This window comes from Lycium ferocissimum, chromosome 2 (assembly GCF_029784015.1).
Source record: "Lycium ferocissimum isolate CSIRO_LF1 chromosome 2, AGI_CSIRO_Lferr_CH_V1, whole genome shotgun sequence".
NCBI classification, from domain to species: domain Eukaryota; kingdom Viridiplantae; phylum Streptophyta; class Magnoliopsida; order Solanales; family Solanaceae; genus Lycium; species Lycium ferocissimum.
In genome coordinates this window covers 42,814,748-42,834,786 of record NC_081343.1, presented here as the reverse complement: position 1 = coordinate 42,834,786, position 20,039 = coordinate 42,814,748, and the positions used below count along the sequence as shown (strand labels likewise).

General features: G+C 33.3%; 2 protein-coding genes across 2 annotated transcripts; both read right to left on the bottom strand.

Annotated features, from left to right (window-relative positions):
• Positions 1–5,289: 5,289 nt before the first annotated feature.
• LOC132038425 (uncharacterized) lies at positions 5,290–7,379 on the bottom strand. Its single transcript, XM_059429098.1, has one exon. It carries the CDS (start codon positions 6,700–6,702, stop codon positions 5,605–5,607), a length of 1,098 nt encoding a protein of 365 aa, XP_059285081.1. The 5' UTR covers positions 6,703–7,379; the 3' UTR covers positions 5,290–5,604.
• Positions 7,380–10,411: 3,032 nt separating this feature from the next.
• LOC132038420 (pentatricopeptide repeat-containing protein At1g11290, chloroplastic-like) lies at positions 10,412–13,957 on the bottom strand. The gene is made up of 2 exons (XM_059429094.1): positions 12,913–13,957; positions 10,412–12,093 (listed from the first exon to the last, which is right to left on the bottom strand). Exons 1-2 carry the CDS (start codon positions 13,925–13,927, stop codon positions 10,988–10,990), a joined length of 2,121 nt encoding a protein of 706 aa, XP_059285077.1. The 5' UTR covers positions 13,928–13,957; the 3' UTR covers positions 10,412–10,987.
• Positions 13,958–20,039: the final 6,082 nt, after the last annotated feature.

Here is a 20,039-nt window from a genome sequence, read left to right as displayed (position 1 = left end):
CCCAATTCCCGAACCCAAACGCAAATCCTAATGTTTTTCTTTTTTGATTTCCCACCCATCCCTTACCCGCTGGGACCTATATTTGGAGAAGTTCCACTTTAGGAGATAGAACACTCTCTACAAAAGCGATTTCATAATTAAGGCTAAAAAACTGAAACGTATAATTAAAAGATAAAAGTATAAGAAAGAATGGTAAAATGAAGGGGCATCATGGGGTTCGGACAGTGGGGCCTAATAAACATGGTGATGGACTGATGGGGAGTTCTGTATGGAGGAAATGGATCTGGTCAGTCCAAAAGCTGTGACGAGGTTAATACAACAGTAGATTCAATTAAAGATCGTAGTTCAAGAGCTCAAGTAGGCAATGGGACCATTTTAGTTTGCATTGAGTGCTCTACCATAAACCATAGATTCAGCCCAATATTTCTATTTTTGCTCATTACTTTTTTTTATTTTTATTTTTCTTTTCCTCAGCATCTTCATATTATAAAAATCAATGAGTAGCTCTAAGTCTATATATTGTTAAGAAATAAATTTTGAGCCTAATTCAATTCCAAAAATTATCTCAAGTGATGAGGATTACTCTAGACATATTAAAGAGACCGCCCATCCATTAAATGAGACGTGAGACTCTTAACATATATGTATCTTTCTTCATGGTGCGTCTGTTACTTGGTTGGCTAATAAATAATGATAATTCTCAACAATGTCCATAAGATTTCGATGTTTGCATGAGACTTTTCGATAGTACCAGTAAACAAGATGGCTGCACTAATTGGATATGAGAGGATTCTGGTCGTTTACACAAGCATAAAGAATTTATACTCGAGTATTTCCCTAATAGAATAGACGAGCAAATCACTCTTCAATTAGTACTAGTTTTTGGGGCTACAACTTCAATAAGCCAGCTAAAATCACTTTTCGTTGTGTATTATTCAGAAGAAGAAGAAAAAGACGAGTATACGATCAAATTCTTTCTTTAAGAAATTGCTAGATGATTTTGCGGTCTCAAATGAAAGATTTCCAATACTGTCTAAAATATTATTGTTGTTGAACATACTTCTCCTCCCCGTGGCCTTATGTCTCGTTTAAATAAAATAGGGGGTGGATATTCGGACACGAATTAGATATTAAAATTTCGATTTCGATTTTAATTTTTAGATTTAATAAATAATTATCCAAATCTAATTCAAATAAGATCGAATTGGGTCGGCTTTTTAAGTTAGGTTTCGTTATTTCAAATTTTCGATTATGCACCTATTAAGTCGAGCTTCTTCTTTTTCTCAAAAGAAATTAACGTCCAAATAAACTCTCCATGACAAGTTATCTACTAATTCCTCATTTCCACGAAATCATTTAAATAAAGTATTAATGCTAACAATAAAATCATTATCGAGGAAATTTCTGACAACACAAGCATTCAGGTCCTGAGAATACAAATCCAAACATAGTAAAATCATGTCAGATAGAAAATATCCTAACAATCAAAACAAAACTAAAAAGTAGTCATCTAAATATATTATTTGTTTGAAGTGTATAAAAATAGTGACCGAAAGAATTTTGGGTAGACGAATTCATGTCGACGAGAATTTATGGCGAAAGTGATTCCTCAATTTTTTGCTTATTTCCCATTTTATTTGGGTAGCGTTTGTCGGCAGAATTATCTCTTAGCTCTCATATATTCTTTGTAGAATCAAGTCCACGAAAAGATTATACCACGGGAAATAAACATAAGGCTGATTTTTCTTTCCTTTGGTCAAAGCTATTGTGACAACTTTGGTCATAGTTTAACTTGCAATATGAGTTTTATTTGATTTTAACATTTGTTTTCCAAAAACTTGTGAGTTATTGTTAAGTTCCAATCAGTTGTAACACTAATAAAACAAAACAGTATTTCTCATATGATTATGAAATATGGATTTGTCATTTTTTTTTCGGTGAAGTAAATGTACTTTAATTGTGGCATCATACTCATGACCAAGTGAAATCCTCTAAAACCTTTTTGAGTAGTGCTCCCCAAGATACGTTTCCCTTTACCGAAAAAGGTAAAAATAAAATACTATATTTTTTGGCAAATTTACATTTTCGTTATGCAAATTTCTCAAATGATTGCAAGTTTTTTGCAACTTTGATGTGTTAGTGAACTTTAACAATTAATATGCGTGAATGCATATTAATCGGAGCCCAAAGCGGGTATTAGATAGATGGGTGAAATTCTCGTCCCTTCGACTACACATGGAATCCATAAGTTGGGGTCCGCTGAAATCTTATACAGATTGCCTGTTTTATAGTTGTAGCCCAGTTAACATAAGAAAGTATATCCATTAGGCTTAACTGCTGTTGGAGCCCAATGTCTTCCGAGTAAGAGGGTGTTTGGCTTATAAGCCTTTTTTAATTTTTTGGAGTGTTTGGCAAAATAAAAAAAAAAATACTTAAAATAAGTTAAAAACTGCTTAAAATAAGTCAAAAGCAAAAAGTTAGAGAACCCCAACTCATTATTTTTTAGCTTAAAAAGCTACTTCTTTTTTTTAAAATTATTTTTATTACATATGGGGTAGGGGAAGGGAAAATGAGGAGGGGATTACAATGTGGTGATTCGAACCCTCACCAACAAGGTGAAAGTTCAGATAGCCAACCAACTGAGCTACTAGATCCTTACAAAAAGCTACTTCTTTGACCAAGTATATTACCTTTTTATCCCTTATATTTTCTTATTACCTTTTTGTGTTAACAAATTTAAGGTCATTTTAGTCATTTTAACAAAAAAAGTGCTTATTTAATACTTCTATCCAAACATGTAACTACTCATTAATAAAATCAACTCAAGCACTTAAAAACTGCTATTCAAACTTGGTGCTTAAAAGCTACTTATTTTAAGTCAATCCAAACGGGCTCTAAGTACCCTATCAGGAAATTGTGGGGATCGAAATAACAGGGCGTCATGCGGAAGCTAATACTTTGCAAACCTTTAACGACGATAAATCAGACGACAGAAAACTATAAAAAAAACTTTATTATATGATGGCAAAATACATCAAAACACCCCTAAACTATACTCAAAATGTCGATATCGCGCTTAAACTTTTTTTTTACTAGTGACTTATTACACACCTAATATATAAAAAATAGAATTTACCTCTCTAATCGAGAACCGGTCTCGAAGGTGGAGTGTTCCACACGCGCGACACGTCATTGCTTATCTTAGAAATACAATAAATTTTTATATTATTTATTCTTTCACAATCTTTCTTTTTTTTTTATATACGGATATTTTTTTTTTTTCTTTTTGTTCTTGTCTAACCACCGTCGGCCACCACCTAATACCACCACCATCACCGCAATTTCACAAATCAAAAACCACTTCGAAATAGTTTGACTAAAACTACGAAAATACAAGCTCATTTATATGAAATAATAAGCATAATAGCAACATGAAATAAAGTGACCCGCTTAAGATGAGAAGGAGCAGGATAGTGATGCTACGTTGCTTCAATGGTGCCCACAAAAAAATTCTTTTGGATCAAGCATTGAAAACTAGATTAGTACTAAATCTCGGCAAACTCCATTGGATTTTTGGATCTATGAGTTAAAATAAATTCTTCAATAGCAAAAACAGATTTTAGCCATCAAAGCTTCGACCACGTCACCCTCGCCCCGATGCCCCACACCATTCTTCTTCAATAATTTCCAACAAACCATCTCCTTCCAATTTTGCTTCTAGTTCTCATTCAAATCACCATACCCACAAATACCATTTGCTTCCATCTTCTCTTCTAGACAATCGGACTTGATAAATTTATCCAAAATTCCACCAAAAGGTTTTCATGGAGTAATAATGGTGGAGGTGCTCGGAGAGAATTAAAAAGTGTTCTAAAATTTTGGTTTATGTCTTTGCTATGGAGGAAGGAAGGAAGATGGAGATGGAAGAAAAAATGAAGATGAATTTGGTGGGTGGGGAAAATGAGGCGTGGGGTGGGGGTTAAAAGAAATTGAATTTTACAATTAAAAAAAAAAAAAAAAATAAATATATATAATTAAAACGCGCCTTGTTTTTTTAATTTTTAAATATTGTGCCACATCGGCCTAGAGGGGGTAAAAAATATCGGTTTTGATACATAAGGTGTGTAATGGGACGATATGATAGTTTAAGTGTGATATCGACATTTTGGGTATAGTTTAGGGGTGTTTTGATGTATTTTACCTTATATGATATGAGTTTGGTCAATTGACCTACACATGATAATACTAATATTAAAGAATTCTAAAACTATTGAGAGAATAAATCTCCCCTTAAGCAAAGCTCTCTAAAGGACTACATTGTAGATACTTTTCCGTGTTTTTTGTGTGAAGAATCCTCAATTTATAGAAATACAAAAAATTTCCTCCAAGAAAGTATTAGTCAAATATGGAAGAGATCTTTTCCACCTAGGAAAACCTTTTCACCAATAAAGGAATTCTAATTATGGTAGAAAATCAGGGCAAAACCCTAACAGAAATTACATCCAATGACCTTGAAAATTGGCGGTTTTGAACTTTTGATCCCAGCTTGTACCATGAACAAAACCTTCAAGGTGAAAAATTGTTAAAACTTTGGAATTTTGTCCGTGGAGCAAGCGAGATCAAATACTCAAAATCATCCACCTCCAAGGCCATAATTGTAGTTGTAGAACACTCGACATACCCTATGAGAACTCTGGCCCAAAAGCCTCCTAAGAACTCAAAAGAATATTCTTTGCCCTTAACTAGGCAAAAAATTTCACGGAGTGTCCTGTTAAAGACTGGTATTTTACTTTTGTCTTCGTTTTAAAAAGTTTAGCAAATATAGATATCCGCCAAGACTTCTATTCCTTCTTCTCCGTCTTCTTTGTATGTGTCATAGAAAATTGAAGACTCTTGACTTATAATTTGTAGTTGGTTTGGTTGAAGAAACTTTTAAAGAACACCATCTTGCGTTTGTTGAGCTTGGTTGTTGAAGAAGAGAAACTGGTGTTAATAAAGACCAAAAATACTTGGTCCTGATAAATTTAAAAGATCTACGATGGAAAAAGATATATCTATAGGATAACTTTAGACCAGCTCTCAAACATAGTACCATTTATGTAATTTTTTAGTATTTTTCACGATTGATTCTGTGAGTGACCTTAATTTTATTGAGTCGTTTCTATAACTTGATGGCTGTTCAAAAAATTAACTCTAATCTTACGTGGTAAACCAAATATTGTAATCAGTACTTAGTTGTGCAGACTATTGTAGTCGGGCCAACCAAATGACTCATATATATACATTACGTTACATTTGGAATCGCTCATGAGCTCTCTTTCAAACTATATCAAGATCCACATGAACAAAGGTTTCACACTTATTGTTGCTTCCGTTTCATCTCATGGAAGGAACAGAATAAGTGTTGAAACGAAAAAAAAAAAAAAAAAAAAAAAAAAAAAAAAAAAAAAAAGAGGAGCTATATTAAAAGTATAGGGGATTATCATAGAGGGGCGGAAGGGGTTCATCCGAACCAGCATAAATTCACGCTGTAACTACAAAGTTAAAAAAAAAAAAAATCTTTATGGTATACATAGCAGATGAGGGACCTCTTGATACGTACTGTCATGCACTCTGAGCTTCAAGGAAGGTAGTGAAATCTTCTCTAGCCTTGAGCAGTGTTGGTGTTATACAGGACGTAGGTGATGTCGGGTACGATGTTGGGGACGACGTAGAAAACCGAACATGGCGTGTCGATTCATGTGATTTCCTGGAATCTGTTGTTGTTGTGTTCTTAAGGACACCTTTAACTTCCTTATCGAAAACAAACCCTGCCGTTACAGGGGAAAACGTGTCGTCATTCACATTACTGCATCGGATGAGCTCCAATGGCAGATCGAAAAACATGTTGTTGGAGGCGCCATCTCCTACATCGTTGAACATAGCTGCCGATGATGTCCATGACCCGCATTCGAATTTCTCCAATGACACTGTCCTTGAAACTACATGTGGTCCTATATCTGTCGATGATACACCGCTTACTTGCCTTCGCCCTGATCTTACATGTTTGATCCCCTTTCCAAAACCCGGAATGAACAAACACAATGCTCCGCATTTGAATTTTTCCTCGTCCTGATTTCGACCCTCCAACATTTTGTTGTTATAAATTTCACCATTTCTGCTGCTAGTTTCCAGTTCGTCAAATAAGTTACTTTGATTGAACTTATTGCTGTCCTCAGCTGCTGGTACATGTTTAAGGGTATTATTGGGGGTGAACCAAATATCGAATTCTTCAGGTGGGGCGCTAGCTCTGCCTTCACCACACGACTTGCTCCTCCGCAAGTGGATTTCCCTTAACTGTTCCAGGTTAGTGAGAGCCACGGAGTGCTGACGAGCCAGATAATTGGTTGATGAAGGAGGAGAGGTTAGTTGATTAATTTGGTTCTTGCGGTACTTTTTCTTGGAAAAATCTGGAGATGAGGTTGTTGAGTTGGGAAGGCTGAAGCTCAAGAACTTGTCATCAGGAATGGTGAGAGGTGGGGGTTTTGGATAGGGGATGGCAAGTTCATTTGATTCTTTCAGGGAGATTGGATCCACTGAAATCTGCTTCTCACTGCCCAGGCTCTCCTTCTTGAGTAGCTTCATAGAGGGGCCAGTACTGAGGTCAGTTACTTCAATGAAAGCTTCATTATCTGAGTCTTGAGAATCCATAAAGGGAGGCATATTTGAGCTTGATGTGAAGCTGGGAGTTAATTAAAACTGAAGAGAGGTGAGCAGCAAGTTCCAGAAATGGGAGGTATTTAAGGGAGAAATGCGACATGGGGTTGAGTTAGAATGTGGATGCCATATCTGCCAAACCTTGAAGTTATGATTCCCACGTTCTCTCTCTCACTCTCACTCAAGAGTATGCTATATTTTATGACATGGGAGGCACTACCTGATTTTGTTTTAGAATTCTCTCGAACCAACAAGAGGAGTGTTGTGAGTTGTTTGAGATTCCTTTACTTTCAACCATAGATATTGGGTTTGAGTTCTCGGGATGGAAAAGTTGGGAGAAAACACTTTACCCCTTTAGTAAAGCTATCTAACACGAATCTGGATTAAAGGGATCAGTAGATATCGAATACGATATAGTTAAACAAAAAAAAAAAAAAAAATCCAAAGCTTAATACAATGTAACACACACCCACGTCTACCACTTCCTACAAATAAAAAATTCTCAAATTTTGTTTTAATAACAGTAATTCATAAAGTCGTCTGATTGGTGATGCACCAAAGTCTCCCTAACAGGGATGTTGACAATTGGAGTATATAAATTTTTTAAACAAATCAAGTGGTATAGATCAACCCGAAATAGTCTTACTTAACACTTGACAAATCCTTCCAAAAAGAAAATCACTCCTAGCAAAAACCCAAAAAAGAAGCCGGAAAGAAAAACAGACATAACCGGGGGTGGGGTTTTGGGGGGGGGGGGGGGTTGGGTTATTAATTGAGCTGATATTTTGACATCAGGATTTGCCCAATTTTAAGTCAACTTCACTCGTGCGTTTGGACCTCAAACAAATTAAATAATGAAGTGAACGTGCAGCCACACGGTTGCTTGGAAGTATATAAACCAACCAAAGCATGGAGAATAGCCGAATGTAGGCTTACAAAACACAAAAAAGAGACAACTATGCTCCAACACTGCACATGAAAGAGATTTAGCCCATCCAAGTACCCATTCCCAGAGAACATGCAAAATGAAACGCAGACAGTTGTTTGTTCCATGAGCATCATAATATTTTATATGGATTCTAATGATGGCCTCCGGGTGCTTCGGCGAACCTCGACTAGTCTGAGTACCTGTTACCTCCCACTTCCGCAGGTACCGGATACCTATGTCCGCCAAGATTTAGGCAGATGGTAAATAATCCTTCCCATGAGCATCAGAAAATTCATAATTAAATTATTGGTATAATATCAAACTCACTAATATTCGAGAAATAGGTTTTATTTGCAATGGATAAAATCATGTATGCAAACTACTTACAAATACAAAAGTGGCAAAACTTTCACTGGAGGGAATTATAAAACAGAATCAGCACAACAGAGACCAAGTACGGAGCTCCATATCCCTGCGTGAAAATGTCCCTTTTCAGAAGCAGCTCCAGAAGAAGTTAAACATATCACAACATTTCACATGTAAAATTCGAGTTAAGGCTTTCTCCACTAGCTCAATGCTGATTAAATAATTGACCTGATCCACTAATATTTTCCAAAGAAAAAGTTAATATATAATACTCTATAGGTGTTCCAAGAAATTAAAGTTAGCACTGGTGCTCTTTTTACACTAGACAGACTAGATGGTACTTAGTCGTCAACAGATACAGCCTTGATAAATATCAAAACACGGACTCTTAGCATTATTTCATCCACTAACCACAGCTGCAGGAACTTCAGGGTCATCACTCTCATCAGCCTCCTCAATCTCTGCCGCTGAATCCTACTCCATGTTGAGCCGCATGGCAGCTGCTTTTGGATTGATACCAGTGTCTGTGGCTTTTGCATACAGGGATTTGCTAGGTCTGCTTTTCTTCGGCTTCAACCTGAATCCAACATGAATAGTGCATGACCATTAGTTGGCTGATGATGATACCAGCACCATTACTAGGGCATAGTATTTACGGATCCACTAATCAAAGATCTGATAAAGATCCCAGGATGGAAAAGATCAAAAGAATAAGTATTATCTGTAAATATAGCCAATGTGCAAGGTCAAATGAAAACTTAAAACATAGAAGAAGATAGTAATCGCATCCAAAAGGTTTGATTGTAAATGCTACTTTTTGATATAGTTGCAGAATGTTGTTTCAAAAATACTCAAAACCGCCCTAAAATAAAGGTATAAAACTCACACAACCATCATCTTACTGTTTCTTTTTTAACTAAACTTTGCTTTTATATTGGCATATTCGAATTAGCGCACCATGAGTTGGACAGTTCAAAATTTTGCTTTTGTAGAGTAATATTGTGAAACCTTTACATTACTAATCCAAAAACACCTTTTAAGAACTTGTGATGCCAATATATGATTAATTGAAAACTCAAATCTCAGGCCAAGTTTAGGGTGAATTTGAGATTTTCCTACAGCCCTGTCTAAAAGAGAACAGAAATAGAGAACTCCTTGACATACATATCCAATGTCGTGTCAATTTCTTAACTGAATCAAATGCAAAAAACTATATAACAACCTACAAGCAGCATTTTATTCAAAGTTAGGTATTTAAATGCTAAACTAATATCTTTTCTTATGTATAGGCTGGAACTAAACAATTTGATGATCCACATTTTTGCAGCCTTTTTCCTCCCAATTGGAAATAAATCTCTAACTGCACGTGGCTGGTATATAGTCACTTTATGTTTTGTTGATTAATAGCTTGAAAGGAATGTCGCTCAACAAAAAGAAGATAGAAAACAAAAAGACGCATAACATGTCTCAGGGGGCAGTGGTTGTAAACCCTGCTTTTGTTTGACTATCTTCTATGTTTTTTTCCTTTTCTGCATACACCAGGCATATATCCAATCTAATGAAAAATGGTCTTCGAGTCTTAACAACAACAGAATATAGTCTTTTCTTTGTTGGAACAGGCAAGCTGTGAGTGGAAGTCTTACAGGAGAAAATTATGAAGTTTTTCTATGTCTGATTAGAACATATAAGTTGCAAAAGGAAAAGTAGATGTTTGCTTTAAAAGCCCACTATACCAATCTTAGCACTATCACAGAATGGACACTGAAATTAGAACATTTACCATCAGTAATTAAGTGTCAAGTCTTGTCTTACAGTGCTCAAAGCTAGAAAAGCACCTCCAAGATTGGCCAAGAAATCATCTCTTCAGCATCCGCAGAGCAATATGATCTTTAGGTACTTTTCCTTCATTAATATTCAACAAGGAAAACGAATGGATTTAGCTAAGCCTTGCAAATACTATTCGAATATTGCTTGATACATCAAAAGGGCACTTCAAAAACTACCCAAAACCTCTCTCCTTGAACTGGTTACTGGCTAGTCATTAAGGACCTTTTAGAAGTTAAATGTAGATTGTAGTATTTAAGAACTTGGGAATCTACACTCAGAGAGAAATAACTAACCAGGTTTGCCTGTAACGGTGAACTGACTATATATTGTCAAGCATATAACAGTCATCCAGAAATATGGCAGCCACCAAGATAAGACAAAGGAAAAGAAAATCCATTGCTGCTCCTTCTATCACTTATTTTCATGAGATATGGCTTACTTTCTGTTGTATGCTTCACGCATTTCAGAATTCAAACTCAGCTGACATCTTTAGATCTTGTTGAGCCTTAGCTGACATAGAAGGTTCTTTAAAAAAAAAAAAAAAATCAGTAAAATCTTTAGCCGGTTCATGATATGCAACTTGAAAATGCACAAAGAGAGATTTATTTCAGGCAGTTTTATCCCTTCATCACGTCTGAGAGGAATACCTTGCATAAGTGGAAACTGTTTTCCGCAAAGGTTGTCAATTTGTCATTTATTTTCATGCAATTAGTATTTCACCACTAACTGTTTTCTACTATAATCTACCATACAATCCCATAGAGTGTCAGTGTTTTATTCAAGCAAATTCATACAATTTCAATTTAGCGCTATGATATTCATCCACCTTTTCTAATGAAAACGTCACCTCTGGAAGTCATAGGTTGCTCCACATCACAAGCATGTAATACCACCAAAAACTAGGTCTCCCTCTGGTATCTGGACAATTTGGTGTTCTAAAAGCAGATAGAGGGAGCAGTTCTCTTCCAATAAGTGACAGTTTTGCTACCTGGTCAGAATCATTTGAGGATATGTTGATGCTGATTGATGTTCATGGTCCATTTGAAATGCTCCACCACTTGGTTTGGATGTTTTTTACATCCAAACTGAGTAGTAAAAATTACTCTCAGACATTTTCAGATGAGGTGGTTTCGTGGGATAAGTTAAATGTTGATTAATCAGAGTAAAATGTCACCAATAGTCCCCACATGAGCAATTCCCACCATGGAAGATATGAAAGCGGTTTTTGTCCTTGATGACAAGCGTTCTTCCGAAAACTTTGGAGATATATTTACATGAAGAATGGCAATCATTGCATGCTCGGAGATTTTTTGTCACCCGTATGATTGTTCCTGGTTTTGTTCTCATCAATCCAAAAGCAATAGCCAACTTCTCACTATGGTGATAAAGAATATCCTTTTTCAGATCTTCTGCCACATCCTGATAAACAGACTTTAAATCAGGCACATATCCTTCTTCTTGTATTCTGAAGATTAAGTCCTTCAGAAACCTAGAGATCTCAATATATAGTGGATGATCCTTTTCGCTCGCCATAAATGTGTAAACTGCTCCATTTATCTCAATTGAGCTCACACCTGGATCCTTCTTCAAAGTTTTAGATCTAAGCAATAATCTGGTTGACATTACACCCTCCAAATTTCCAGACAAAGCATAAATATTTGAGAGAAGTACATAATAACCTGCATCACGTGGCTTCAACTCAAGAAGCCTCTGTGATACCTCAACACCTAGCTCAATATTCCCATGAGCTTTACAAGCACCAAGCAAAGCACCATAAACATCCACACCTGGTTGCGAATGCATGTTCCTAATTACTGAGTAGGCATCATTTAATCTCCCTGCACGTCCAAGAAGGTCAACAACACATGCATAGTGCTTTTGATTGGGAAAAAGGTTCCATCTTGCTACCATATTTTCAAAAATATACAATCCTTGATCAACCAACCCAGCATGACCACAAGCGCTCAAGACACTAACCAAAGTTGACTCATTTGGATCTATACCTAAATCCTTCATCTTCAGGAAAAGGTCTATTGCATCATTACCGTAACCATGCATCCCATTACCAGCAATCACTGCATTCCAGCATGCAGCATCTTTCTCAGCCATCCCTTCAAAAAATCTTCTGGCATCACCCAACTTAGCACAATTTGCATACATGTCTATAATAGATGATCCTAAAAAAGTATCGCCTTCAAAACCAAATTTTATTACCAATGCATGCACCCTCCTGCCTTGCTGCAAAGCTCCTGAACTGCTGCATCCCGAAAGGATACCTGTTGGTTTTTAACAAAGAAACTTAACAGAGAAAGGCTAAGAGAAAGATATTGACTATGCAGTCAAAGGGAACTATCTTATTTAGCTTTGTTTAGCTATGCATTTATAGGGAACTTGCAGTAACAAAAGAGTAAAAAGATAATCATTATCCTAGCCTAGAATATCTTCACATTATAAAAATTACTACTTCCTCCGGTCTATAATAAGTCTCCTTTTGGGGTTTGGCACACCCCTCAAGAAATACCAACTCTTAAAAAAATTAAAAAGGTATTTTTACTAACTTGCCATTAATTGAATGATACCTATTTAATATAGTTTCTTGATTACATAAAACTCACTTATTTAAATGGGGCTAAATTTGGAAGAAAACAATTATACCTTCTTGATTATGTCAAAAAGGACACTTATTTTGGACCAAAATAAATAGGGCAAAAGGACACTTCTTATGGACCGGAGGGAGTATAAAATAGGAATAGCTAACAAACTACTCCCTCCGGATCAAAAAAAGAGTCCACTTAGCCATTTGCACACCCCTTAAAAAAATATTAATTCCTAGACAAAAATAGGTAATTTAACTAAACTACCCCTAATTAAATAGGCATTGGGATTTGATCATATAACACTTAATTGGGGCACATATGAAAAAGCAAGGTTAATTCTTTCTTGATTTGCTAAGTGGACTCTTTTTTTATCCAAGAAAAAAAGGTTAAGAGGATTCTTTTTTTTAATCCGGAGGGAGTATTAACTACGATTTATTCAAAAAAACTAAAGCGGCAAAATAAAGTTACTACAGTCCGAAAACATAATTCTAAAAATACCTATCAGAGCAACAGAATCAAGTTCCACTTCTTCTGTGGCCATCATCCGATTAAAATGTTCCACAGCCATAATCCATTGTCCACTCTTTACAAACCCTGTTAACATCGATGTCCAAGCAACCACATCTTTTACAGGCATATCACAGAATATACAGTAAGCATCATCAACACAATTTACATCAATATACATCTCTATTAGACGAGTTTCAACACGTTGGCTGTTATCATGACCGGATTTAACTACTAAACCATGGATTTGAGTAACTATTCGTAAACCCCCAACGCCAAAAGCAGCAGAAACCAAACTCATTATTGTAAATGTATCCACTGACAAGCTCCTTCTCATTAAATTGAATACTTGAATTGCTTCCTCAACCAAACCATTACTGGAATAAGCAAAAATAATCGCGTTCCACGACACAACATTCCTTTCAGACATACTATCAAACACGTATCGGGCATTAATCGGACACCCCAATTTCGAATACATATGAACTAATGCACTTTGAACAAACACATTATATTGATACATTTGCTTAACACAATAACAATGAAGTGATTTTCCTATCAAAGTCAATCTTAATTTACCAATAGCAGGTAAAATACTTGAAATTGTGATTGCATTAGGCATTAACCCACAATTAACCATCTGTTTAAATGTCTCAATAGCTTCAAGAAAAAGGCCATTCTTTGTAAACCCATTTATTAATATAGTCCAAGAAACCAAGTTTTTGTGCTCTATTAAAGAAAATATTTTGTGGGATTCTGATATAAGTTGACATGATGCATATGAATTCATTAATCTGTTACAAAGACGTGTATTGTGAGAAAGACCAGATATTATAATGTGTGCATGTAATTGTTGTATAGGTTTTGGTTGTTTGAGCTTTTGGAGGATTGAAGCATGCCATGGTTCAGTGGCATTGAAGTTGGGTATGTGAGAAATTTTGAGATTAAGGTGAGTTCCATTTTGGCGCCAAGTGTAACTGCTCGCTACAGTTGAAAATCTAATCATTTCATCTCGGTTTTTGAGAGATTATAGGTTGCATCTGTATATTATAAGTGCATCTTATAATTTGAATCTGTATCTATATATATTATAATATAAAGCTAGGCATAAATACCTCTCCACAGCCTTCATTGCTATTTCTTTTTTTTTTTTTTCTCTGGCTTTTTACCTATTTTTCCATTTATGTGTTATGTAGAAAAAAAAAAAACTTAATAAATCACTCAATATATTACTAGTAAATATGGACCAAAAACTTTAAAAATATAATGGTAAGAATCTTAAAATTAAACCCATAGAATTTAAATCTTGAATCCGCCTCTGATTATACATATTATATCTAATAACGGGATAAGGACCATTACCCCCCCGAACTATACCCGATTTCTTTACGACACACCTTACCTTTCCCCGCCCTATTACCCCCTATTTAAAACGGAATAATTACCCCCTAAATGCCGACGTGGCAAAAAGAGAAGGTGTGTTTATTTTCGAGAGAGTGAGAACATAAAAAGGGGCTTTTTTTTAAAAATGCATCTATTTTTTTGAAAATAAATCTAGTCTTCACATTTAGTTTTAAAAAACGGGTTTTCCACATGTTAATAAAATAATTAATTTTTTCAAAATTTTATAAAAATTCATTTTTTTCACATTTTGGCAAGAAAAACACTTTTCCGAATTTTATTTTGAGAAAAATAAAAGTGTCTAAGAAAAATGAAATCATGAAAATCAAGATTTTTTAAGACATTTTAAAAAAATAATCAAGTTTTCCATATTTTTAACAAATCCATTTTTCCATATTTAAAAAAAAAAATCATTTTTCAGTTTTTTTTTTCTTTTTAAAAAACGGGTTTTAAAAAAAAACAAATTTTCAATTTTTTTTTTAAATCCTTTAAAAAAAATATAATCCATGTTTTTAGTTTTTTTTTTTTTTTTTTTTTTTTTAATGGGTTTAAAAAAAATCAAATTTTCAAATTAAAAAAAAAAGACGGTTTTAAAACTCATTTTTTTTTAATGAAAATTCGATTTTTTATTTTTATTTTAAAAAAAATTGACACGTAAAAAAAAAAAAAAAAAAGAAAGAAAACAAATAAATACACACGTGTAATTATGTGTCACTCTCCCATATGAGAGTGGGCATCGGCGTTTAGGGGGTAATTATTATATTTTAAATAACTTTAGGGGTAATAGGCTCCTGAAAGGTAAAGGTGTCAATATATTATAGTTCCAATCCATAATAACTACAAAGGCAATATATTACCAATCCATACATCATAATTTGAAGGCACAGCATATGATCAATCTGGCAGTAATGAGCAAAACTGCAAATACATCAAATGAAGGATCTTGTAACAAGTAAAGCTTTAGAAATCGCCAGTTAATTTTTTTCCGGTAGAAATCTTTTTGTTGCTAACTCATTTTCATAGTACTGTGATAGTAAGGTGAAAAGTTATTCAGAGACAAAATAGTATTTCTTATGCTAGGTTTGAAATATTATCCCTTTATCTTTTTGTAACTTTTTGGCTAGGAATATCATTACTTTGATGTAATCTTATTTGCTCTAATATACTTTTTGGGTAATTCAAATATATGATATTTTTTCCGACAATAATTACCTTCAGACATAGTTTGTTTTTTCTATAGCTGATCTTATTTGTTCGATGTAATAATTTTATTTACCCCGTTTTTTATTTTTGTTGATTCATTAAAATGTAATTATGATTATCAATTGATCTTATTCTCTTTTGTTTTAGGACCCGTAATGGAAGTGGAACTTTTTATTTTGATCTCCAATAGGAATGGATTCTCTTAAAGCGAAAGTAAATTTATCAGGGTATTATAGCCTCTAATATTGTCTTCTTGAATTTCTGTAATATTTTTTTTTTTTTTTTGGAATTTGACATACTGCCATAAGATACCCTACTTTTGACTGCATTATTTGATGATAAGAAATTTATTATCAACATTGAGTTTTCAATTAATGTACATATTATTTTTTAATAAAGGTTATTCACAAGCTTAAACTCTCCCATCATTTTAATTTTCTCAATATATGGATAATTAACAAACTTTTTTTATAATATCAAATTTCACAACTGGATTTATGTTTTGTAGATATTAGAAAATTATTGAAATACTAATTAGTAATTAAAGTTTTAAACTAGAAGTTGTGTCTTAAAATAAAAGGGGGTGTCCTTTCATTCCTTTTTAACCATCCATTTTGTATATAGCTGCAAAAGGTGTTGTACTTTTATAGACTTCTATTTTTTGTTTCTAATATGCCATTTTTTAGTCATTCTAAATTGTCAATGAACAAAATGTCAAAATTCTATAGGGGTAAGTGTAACAAAGCAGTCTAACCTTCTTATTTGTTCAATTATCGAAAGAAGCGTCACTTGAAATTTATCTAAAATAGAATATTATGAGGTTGCGATTATTCTATTTCTTTGGATAGTGTATATCAAACGTGCTAAAGAAAAAAAATTGCACACAAGTGAAATCACTATATCACTTGGATGACAGTAAGAAATGGTCAATTTTATTCTAGGGGATTACAATAAAATTCTTTCTCTTCTTGATGAACAGAGACAATAATTTTAATGCTGAAGTTTGATCTCTTTAAAAATCAAACTGCATAGTTTATGATCAAATGTAGAAACTTTCATGATTATTGTCGCGGTTAGCTTTGCAAATAAGCGGTTGTCAACAATTTTTTTTATTTTTTTTAGTGTAAAGATTATTACTGTGATATATGGTTTTTGGTATGGATTGTCAAAGAAAGAAAACGAAAATAGTTGCATAAATTTTTAATTTTTTTCTTAATTTAACGTTTAGTGCATAGATTATTATTCTGATATAATTTCTAATTTATTTTCATTTGGATGATTTAACGCACAAATTGAAAAAGCATTTGGATGATTTAAAAACAACAGAGAAAAAAGGTTAGTAAGAATTTATATAATGTTATTCACATGCTGGGTTGCTTTAGCATATTCTTATACATTTGCGTTGGTCTTACAATATTTTTATACGTATGTTTATTTTTAAAATTTTCAGTTACAATTTTTAATCCCTTTATATCAAGACAATTTACAAAAGAATGTATTCAACCGCGCGAAGTGCGGACATGTTAACTAGTATATCATATACTCCCTCCATCCCAACTAATGTGTCAATTTTCGGATTTCGATATTCAAACAAGCTTTTTCATATATCTTTTAAATATTTTTAATTGTCAATTATTGTGACTTATACTTTTTATGTAGTTTTCAAATATATAAATGTTATATCAAAATTTTTAAAGATTCTTTGTCCGAATAAACGATCAAAATTAACAAGTTTGACTCTCGAAATTCAAATTGTGTCACATAAACCTATTTAGGATGTACTATTTTAGCCCCTTAATCCTTTGATACCACACTGATAACACATACAAGTACGTGATATATCATTTTTCGTTCAGCAATATACATTTTCCTATTGTTAATGAATTTACTTATATTAATATCATTAGATATACCATTAATTAAAAATAACAAAAATATAATAAAATATTAATATTCCAACAGATTCAATCATGATATCATACAGTATAGTATATTATTGAGATATATAAGCACGTAATATACCATTTCTGGTCCAGCAATATACAATTTTTATCAATATAAATGAATTTTAATGTGGAGTATTCATTTAATGAAAAAAAAGAAAGATAACTTTTTGAAAATCTTGTGTTCGTTTACTGTGGATTTTCCGATTAGTACGTGGAGAGATTAAGATGAAAGAGAATAATTTTAGGGGTAGAAATAGGTTGAATACATAAATGAGTAAAAAAAATCAAGGAGTTAATACTCTTATTTAACTTAATTAAGAGAGAAATTTTAGATATATAAAAAGTTTTATACAATATAATTAAAAGGTTGAAATAAAATAGATTTATATAATTTCTTGAAAGTATTTATAAATTTTTAAAATTAATTTTAAAAAGTTGTAATCTGTGTAAAATCCTCAACAAAATAAAGCAAATGCCGAACATGAGGATAGCTCACTCATCCACTCCAACCCAAGACTTCACTATGGGCCAAACCAGACTTCTGCACAAAGTAAGCTCGGCCAAGGTTTTTTGCACGGATTGTCCTGCTGGTCTTTAATATTTGTCCCTCAAATTGCTGGACTTTATTTTTATCTTTCGGCAAAAAGGTGGCTGAAAATACTCCGAGGTTTTGGGTTCGGACTCTCGCTCAGTTAAAAAAAAAAAAAAAAAAAAGCGCAAGGCAAGGTTTCAGGAGAATTTTGTCTTATAAGGCAGAATTTGCCTTAAAAGTTTGTCTTAAGACAAAGTTTGCCTTAAAATAAGGCAAAAGTTTACCTTGAGAAGTTTTGAATTTTTTTTTCCTCTGCTGGAATTCTACAAGGCCTAACTTTTGCTAAGAAATTCTGCCTTGCGATTTTTTTTTTTTACTGAGTTAGGATTCGAACGCAGAACCTCGAGATATTTTAGGCGAAGGACTAAAATTAAAAACCAGCAATTTGAGGGACAAAAATTAAAGATCACCCGCCAATCGTGCGAATTGCCCGCAAAATGAGTCAAATGTCCATTTTCAGCCCAGTTAAAAGTTCTTCTAAAGCCCATTAGTCAACGACAGGACTCATCCGCAACGACTCTACAAAAGTAAGTCGTCCATGACGTGACATGTATGGAATCGAATAACAGTGCAGGTGAAATTCTGAGGAAGGAGATGCTGTGCGCCTATGCAAAGATGCGTACGAAAAGAGAAACAATCAAAGGTTGAAAATGGTCCTAGCTATACCTTTTCTTTCACAAATTTAGGCCCTGCTTAATATTTATGTACTTCATTGTACTGTACGTTCTTCAAAAGTTTCATCTTCCTTGCAAGATCAATAGCTCGGAGTCCAAGACAAAACAGAAGCGGAATAAAGATTTTGAGTTTATGAAAGCATCTTATTAAGTACTTTTAGATAAATTATTTATACTTAACAAAAGGTTTCAATTAAATTTCTTTTTTAAACTTTGAAAAATAATGATCTTTTCAATACCTATTTATCTTTAAAAACAATGCTCATTTATTTATAATCATACAAATATGTGTACTTATCTTTACGCTCACAAATGTTCAAATGCTTTTTTCTTAAACCGCGTCATCATCTATTGAAATTAAAATATAAGATTTTTAAAGTCAAATAATTTTTAAAACTAGAAATATCTGAAAATTATTTTTTTTTAAATACCAAACCAAACCAATTATTATTATTTTTTAAATTTATACAAAATTATCCAATATTTTTCTTTGAAAAGTCTTCAAAAAAATTTTTGGGTCGGATTGAGTTATTTTTTAGTGGGTAAAAATATAATTAAGGTGTTTCTTGAGAAAATAAAGTCTTCATACAAAACATATAACTTTTACTTCAAATATTTCTTTAGTACTAGTAAAATACAACTATATAATTAAGGTATTTCTTGAAAATAACACAAAATGTGAGAATGACATTGTATTAAAAATATTCAACAAAAAAGATAATAAAATCGCTTAAAATAAATATTGCTAATTATAAAGCCATAAATACCATCCTAAAAGTACTAAGTCATGCTAAAATATATGAATAAGTATTAATTACATGACAAAAAAAAATTTTTAGGCAAGAAACCAATTAAAACTAAAGAATATATATCCAACATTTGTCATTCATGGAAATAATTTACCTTGTAATGATTTATAGTCACACAAACTATGTGATATAAAACTTCGACATTTTAAGCCATAAATATAATATGACAAAAGAGAAACTTTTGAACTTGTAATTAAAATGAGGGAATATAAGATTTGGATTAAAATTATTAGGTTCTACGGAACTTATAGGTAAAACTAGGGGTGTACATGGATCGGGTTGGTTCAGATTTTTTAAATACCAAACCAAACTAATTGCGTCGGGTTTTTTAATTTATACACCAAACCAAACCAATAAAATTCGGGTTTTCTCGGGTTATTCGGTTTTCTCGGGTTTTCTTCTTTTTTCCTCATCCTCACCAGTCTTGTCAACCACCGCCGCCATATCCGCCGACGCCGCCACTACCATAACCATTTCTTTCGAACAACACCAG

What these genes read in the sequence shown, in the direction of transcription:
- LOC132038425 (XM_059429098.1), bottom strand. Translation starts at nt 6,702, where the DNA reads ATGCCTCCCTTTATGGATTCTCAAGACTCAGATAATGAAGCTTTCATT.
- LOC132038420 (XM_059429094.1), bottom strand. Translation starts at nt 13,927, where the DNA reads ATGATTAGATTTTCAACTGTAGCGAGCAGTTACACTTGGCGCCAAAAT. An exon ending in TGATTCTGTTGCTCTGATAG is followed by an intron (nt 12,094 to 12,912) that starts GTATTTTTAGAA and finishes AAAAACCAACAG; the next exon opens with GTATCCTTTCGGGATGCAGC.